This window comes from Rhyacophila brunnea, unplaced genomic scaffold, assembly GCF_057557595.1.
Source record: "Rhyacophila brunnea isolate RB1 unplaced genomic scaffold, BYU_Rbru_1.0 scaffold_2, whole genome shotgun sequence".
Taxonomy (NCBI): Eukaryota; Metazoa; Arthropoda; class Insecta; order Trichoptera; family Rhyacophilidae; genus Rhyacophila; species Rhyacophila brunnea.
In genome coordinates, this window is record NW_028232859.1 from 36,389,807 (window position 1) to 36,397,230 (window position 7,424).

The window sequence follows — 7,424 nt, forward strand, 5'->3', positions numbered from 1 at the left end:
AAGTCACCCTTTGCCACTGTGTTGTACCATATTTTGTATGCGGCGAAACAGCATGAACGATAATTCAAGCTGATAAGAAATGAGTGACAATTGATGCCTAGGGGAAGGGACGTCATCGAAGTTAGCATTGAAATAAAACATTTTTGACAATGTTATTTATATAGATGTCACCAGTGTCAATGAAATAATGCAAATTATGGTAGACTTCAAAATCGCACACCCATGGGTTAATTATGGGTGACGCGTGTACTGGGTTAACTGCATTACTCTATTATAGTAATGTTTCATATTTATTGTTATTCGTAATGAATGTTCTTTCCTTTATTATTCATAATTATTGCATACTGTACTGTTACTATCAGTGGCGGCCGGTGGTTACCAAAATTGCTTTCATAGGGGGTACACTAAAAACTTTCTTACCTTATTTAAAAAGAAGATCAATTCGGCGTTGTTTCTGCTTAGCGAACACCTCAATCACTTTCTCATTAAAGTCTGGAACTGATTGTAAAAGTTTTTTCTCGATGCTTAACACAGATAGACAATTAAGTCTGTCCTGGTTCATGGTATTTCTTAAAAACGATTTAATTCTTTTAAGGGTTGAAAAACACCTTTCACTTTCCACAGATGTCATCGGAATTGTACAAATGATTTTTAAAAGTTTAGTACATTGGGAAAATGATGTCATTAAATTATTATTATAAAACAATTGTAAAATAGCTATAGCACCATCCGCCTTTCTAAAATCGTCCCTATTGTAAATAACTGATAATTCGTGTTTAAGTTTAAATTTATCCAAAAAGTCATATGATTCCAGGGTCATTTTAAAATCATTCTCAGGAAAATTAGCCCTGTGTACCCTTCAAAATGTTCACAATAAAAAAGTTTCGCCGCTATCAAATGTTTATTATATTCAAGCCTATCTTTCATTTGGACTAATATTAAATCACAGACATCTTTACACATTTCTATATTGTTAAATTTTATTCTTTTACTGGGAGGCTCGGATAAACTTTCAAGGGAACTTTTAGCATTATTAACAGACACTTCAAAATCACAAATAAAACGTTTTATCAATACTGAGTCTAAGTTTCGAGATTGCAATTGTTTAAATAAAATGCCACAATGAGGCATTATCCGCCGAAAAAATGATAGCCAAAACATGAAATGTTTATCTGTGAGATACCGCAGAAGCATATCTGCTTGATTAATTGTATTGCTATCATTTTCACTGTTTAATATTGCTTCCATACACTCCTTAAGTGGTTCGTAATATATGTAAACGGTGTCAACAGTTTTAATGTTAAAATTCCACCTCGTTTGTGGGGACTTTAGATCGCGGCAGCAGAAACTAAACTGAACAGTGAACTGCAATAATTTTTCAATAAACGATAGTTATATATATAACTATCGTTTGTTTTGAATACTTACGTATTTTTCGACACAGGATATTGAATTATTGACGACAAGGCGTCAGACCCTTCGTCTACAAAATAAAATAAAGTCTAAAAAATTGCGTCGGCAATAAAACTTAGCGCGAGTCGGGTATTGTTAAACATATGACATCATGTTATAATAATTCACTCACTTGCTAAAAGAACATGATAACTCAGATATTATTTTTTTATAAATCATATTCAAATATTTGCAAATATAGAACGATTTAAGTATCGTAACCATAATATTTATGTTGATAATCAATTTGTATTCAATATTAGCCTATTTCCAATGAATTTATATGAGATTTAAATAAAAAAAATCTATTTTTTATCAATCCTGCTAAATCTCAGTTACTACATTTTTCCGCGTATTCCTACTGTTTTTTTTCTGTGTCGAATTTTGTGAACTGGTCGGCGTCCCAAAAAGCAATTAAATCTTGTGTTTTTATGACATGTTTATGACTTTCACGTATCGGGTTGAACTGTTATTACACAATGCAATATGAATGGCAAACTAAGATCGATATTAGTGCGTTCACCACAAGCGCACGATTTCGATGACTATTCAGTGAATACATGCTTTTGGTATAAATTTACATGGATTTAATTGCGATAAACGAGTGATGACTTATGAATAGCATTGTTGCACATTGAGTGATGTTTAGGAAAAAGCAGTGCAGCGCACATGCATGGTGTTAGAGGAGCCGCCACTGGTTACTATGTATTATGGCGCATTGGCCAATCATGCAAAAATAAATACATTCCTTCTGTAATTGCATCTTTTTTGGGTGTAATTTCAATTGTCATGTAAACATATTGGTCTACAAAAAATCTATTTAAAGCCCTTGTACAATAAATTACTATAGAAATCTTTTAGGTGAGCTTATAGAAAAGCTACGAAAGGCTCAAATTAACTCATAGAGCAGCGCCGACGACACGGCTGCCGTGTCGGTATTAGATATAATTAACATGTTATTTAAATATGGTAATTAAATATTAACTGGTACGCAGTGAATGAGATAAGTTGTTGGATAGGCTCAATTGGCATTAATTTGAGTAAGAAAAAATAAAATATCTTGTTCATTATGAGTCAGGCTTTTTTAGTGGAGTTCAACAAACCTAAGTAATTTATCAAAATTTTCATAAAAAATAGTGTCAAAATATAATTCCTAGTACCTATTATGTTTTATATTCATTTAATTAAAATTTTATTAGGTACATGAATAAAATTACTATTGCCTTTCGAAAGCCTATACTGACATCTGTGATACTAAGTTGTAATATTAAGCTGAAACATATTTTTTTACACAGATGGGAGTATAAGAATTTCAAGTAATATCAATTTATTATAATACTACTTACAGTAGAATCTCGATTAGGTATCTGAATCTTAAAAAGATAAAGAGTGTAGGAATATGCTGAGAACGGTTCACGAATCGCTACCGCCAATAGTGATATATTTGTTGTCTTTCATTACGGATATTATCTAGATGGCATATAATATTCTCGATATGTCTTGGAAAATAAAATGTGATGTGCATCATTAAATGACTTAACGTCTGGTTGGAACTTCTCGCTTATAAAAAAATATGTAAATGTTAAAATATAACAGGATGATAAAAGATAGGAGTTTAAAGCATTAAAATATGTGAAAATTTTCGAAATGAAAATCTTGAGGGGGCTGTCTTTGTGTGGTTCAATCAAAAACAATATTCTTTATGGTCGATAGTGACCCTATATTATATGCAAGCAGTTTTTTTAAATACCAAAAATAAATGCACATCCCTAAATCAAGGTGAATTCTCGTTGGCATGTAAAAGTAAACGTTTATTAAATGAATTTGAATTTGAAATCCCATGGAGAATGAATTCAGCAGAATTTTACAAAAACATTGAAAGTGTACGAAAAATACGAGAAAGAGTTTTAATCATAGTGCTGACGAGACTAGATTAAATCAGAAAAATCTCGCAAATTTTGAGTATTGTGTGGTGTGACATAATTACGATAAAAAAATAATATTTTATAATCTTTTTGATCCCAAATTTGACAACAATTAGGCATTTTATTATTCAAAAATGGACACGATTAACAAATTTGAAGATAATTCTAAAGATACTTATTATAAACTATGTCTGTGACCATTTAAATGTGATAAACATCCTACGAATAATGTTTGCTTTATAATAATTATTGACCTAAGAATAAGGTAGTATGTTTTTGAAATATGCCAATATCGGCATTTCCCAGTGGCTAAGCTACAATATACGGCCGTAGCCATAAATTGACAAACGAGAAATGAAGTAGGGAGTAAGATCATGTTAACGCGCAAAGAAAATATTTTTTTACAATCCTAAATGTGTTTGATAGTTATTTGTGAATATCTTAAAATGGCAGAATATGGAGGTAATCGGCTTTGATATTAATAGCCTCAACTTTGAATATGAATCAGCACATTACATACTTAGTTGATAAATATGGGGGCAGTGTGTAAAAAATCTCAGATCTCTTTTGTATTATTATTTGGATTTGTTATTAAACTACCGTTATCCCAAATAAGTCTGGCCAATCGAGGTTCTACTGCATCATCATTAAAATGCTAGGTATAAGATATATAAATCCATGCAAACTTACCATTGGTACGCATTAAAGTGGTAATAACATAAGCCAAGACCATACATAAACAGAGGATCCTTCCAATTATCTGGTTCCAGCTTGAAGAACTTTTGATAAGCTGACATCGCTGCAAGTAAGAAAATAATTTTACTGGCATCAAATCCAAATGGATGTGGGCAGGTATGAATCAAAGTATGTAATTATATTGAAATATGCACGGCTATGTATGAATGATCGCAAAACCGGCAGATATTTGAATCTGTGTCCAGCCATTTCCGGCCGAATGTGCTACATTATTGTTTTTAGTGTCAAGCCAGAAGGGAGAATGACAAAAAATAGTCTGCCCACCCTGGTTAAGATAAAAAAAAGTATAATATCGCCCACCAACTGCGTTGTATAAACTTGGCCTTGTTCACTACAGCCGTGTCTATAAAAAAGGAATGTGAATATGCGTCAACACGCTAATCAACCGCAGGCAGGCGATAAAAAGAAGTGCACTTATGTAACCTCTTCAATGATTGGCATGCGTTTATGTACATATATACGAAATTGAGTTTGTGAAGACGTTAATTGCACGAAATAAAAATGTGGAACTGGGAATTAAATGTACTAAAAGGACTGCAGAAACTACCCGCAAAAAGTAGGAAAATGTGAATTCCGGGCAAGTAAAATCGGAGTTCCACTATATATATATTTAGAATCATAGCATTTAAGAGGTTAGAAAAAACTAACAACCTAATCTGATCATAAGGCTTTTACACATATTCGTAATTAATATGATTTCATACCTTTTGAATAATCCTCTAATAAAAGGTGGAAATGGCCAAGTTTGCAGTATGTTTTAGGATCGATGCTTATATCCTTCGTAACCACGGAGTCATCATTATTTTCAAGAGGTTCAAAATTATGCAATATGTCATCTTCATTTTTAGTCCTATCTTCTTCTTTTTGGGATTGAACCTGAATGAGCATTCTCTCCAAATACTTGACAGCTTTTAATACAATTGATCGTTTTCTTACATTCTCCGGCTGCTTCAATTTGAGGAAACCAAACTGGCGGCTGAAAGAAATATTGATTGGGTAATTATTCGTGTTCAATAAACGGTGAAGTGATCGGCAAAATCACTTGGAAGGTAATGATGAATAAAACTATTATTGGACCTCATAAAAATCTAAAAAATTTCTCTGGGCCACACTGAAGATTGATGGTGCATTAGAAAACCACTGCCCTAATTTTTTGTCTCTAAACTAACATTTTAGTAGGACTGCATGTTAGCTGTTGACCAAACCACTATTCGAGCAACATAACTAACATCCATGCTTTGCACCAAATTTGTATCATTTTTAAAACAACCAAAATTTGAATACACTTCTTGGCTAATTTCTTAATAATTCTGTGAGTTATTTTAACACACACCAACACTGGGTTTCAGTGAACAAAGTTTCAAAGAAACATTGTGAATTCATAGTTACAACTGTGTGATTGATCGATTTATAGATGTTACATACATCAAAAGACAAGGAGGGTGTGTCTGTCTTTTCTAACTGTATTCTTACAGCGGATTAACAATAGTGTATTAGCTATTGTTATACGGGGTTGTGCAATTTCATATTAAATTTGACTCAACATGATAACTGAAGCAAGTATGATTGTGCATTCTAGTGACTATTAATATTAATTAAGTGTCGTCACTATCAACTAAAAGTAGAAAATTCTTTTTTGTGTTGAAACATTCAGCTGACAAGGATTTTAAAAACATGTTCCGAGCCATAGATTTATGAATTAAAACGCTGTTTTCGGTATTACATAAAACGTAACTACGTTCTTACAATAACTTAGATCCAACAAATCCAGATAGTTTAAATTGTAAATGTAGCTACATTAATAGATACTAATTCTGAAAAGTAAAATTGAGTAAGTATTTAGGTTAAATTTCAACGTACCTGTCAAGTTCAGATAAAACTTGTAATTCCTGAGAAGAGAGATTGATATCTTCCGCATCATAAGACATGGTATGGTTTATATATTATAAGCGAAATAAACAGGATTTTCAAACATCAAACAGCACATGTCGTGCGTTAAAGGAAAACAAAAAATTACAAAAGTTTTGATTCTTTTGACAGATCAAATTTGTAACAGCGACAGAAGAGTAGACAGAACAGCGTTGCCTGAATGTTACCACTTCAAAAAAGCCAGATAAATAATATGTCAACTTACTTTCCTGCTGACTATGCCAACCGTACTATAGTTATAGTATTTGTACTATAATTTTGGTCCGCGTACTATGTACGATATAAAAAATGTATAGTACGCGCAAAATACTATAATTTTGAATATCGGAAAAAAATATGTAAAAAGTACTAAAATTTCCATATTTCCGTTCGATAAATTGGTGCAAAGGACTATAATTTCGCAATATAAGATTTGGGGAACTTAGAAAAAAAATGCTTGAACAACATAAAAAAATCCCTTGACTGGTATATTGTCGGAAGAGGCACGTCCTACCTAAATAAAAAGGGGTCTTGGAGTTTCTCAAATTCTCCGTTATTTTTTACTGAGAAACATAAAACCTACACAATTTCAACACTATGACAACGCGTACTATATTTTTCCCCCAAATCAGTGACGTCCCTAGACAAAATGCCACCCCTAGGTAGCGCCAAAATACCGCCATATTTTTTATCATCTTTCATGACTCCAAAATCTAAGAAAGGTGTTGTATGGATGCGTTACTAATAAAATATATAGGTACCACTAAAATTCACAAAATAAATATATTTTCCTCAAAAGTGAAGATTTTTGGACGCTGGTAACTTAGTGGCTTCTTACATGTAATTTTTGTGATACTTACATTAATTTGCTTCGTCTTGAGGAATTAAGGGCGATCCGTGTCGCTTTTCTCGTCACAAAACTTGGCAATATTTGTAATGATATTTTTAGTCTGAGATCGCAAAGGTTTAGGCATTATTAAATAGACAGCGATGCTTCGATACAGACCTAAATCTAAATAAACAGAATAAACTAGACATCGCGAACCTGACAAAAAAATGTAGTCCTCTTAAACCTTTTATGTTAATTAATACATTTTGTTTCCAACCAGTGAGCTGATTTTTTTAATGGAAAGATATAGTCGTTATTACCAAGTTTGGGTAGGTATGTAGTTATTTCTATTTATACCAAATGATTCTCCTCGATTTGCCGCCCTTCGAGTAACTGCCGCCCCCATGCTACGCTCAATTTGCCTACCCCCACGGGACGTCACTGCCACAAATACTACAATTTTGGAGGCTCTGTTCTGAGGCTCAATTCCACTTTGAAAAGATTGCAACACTGGTTGACATTAATAAATATTTTTTATTCGCTATTTAGTTATC

At 32.6% G+C, this 7,424-nt stretch overlaps 1 protein-coding gene across 2 annotated transcripts in view; it reads right to left on the minus strand.

The window, feature by feature from the left end:
* Utx (Utx histone demethylase) overlaps positions 1–6,244 on the minus strand; it is a 107,626-nt gene extending 101,382 nt beyond the window's left edge. The window contains exons 1-3 of one of the 2 annotated variants that reach the window (XM_085946325.1): positions 5,994–6,244; positions 4,838–5,109; positions 4,068–4,176 (exon numbers count right to left, since the gene is read on the minus strand). In XM_085946325.1, coding sequence (XP_085802451.1) covers positions 4,068–4,176; positions 4,838–5,109; positions 5,994–6,061 — 449 coding nt within the window. In that variant the 5' untranslated portion in view covers positions 6,062–6,244. Of the gene's footprint in view, positions 1–4,067; positions 4,177–4,837; positions 5,110–5,993 lie in introns of those variants that run through there. The other variant, XM_085946324.1, reaches the window with a different exon arrangement.
* Positions 6,245–7,424: the final 1,180 nt, after the last annotated feature.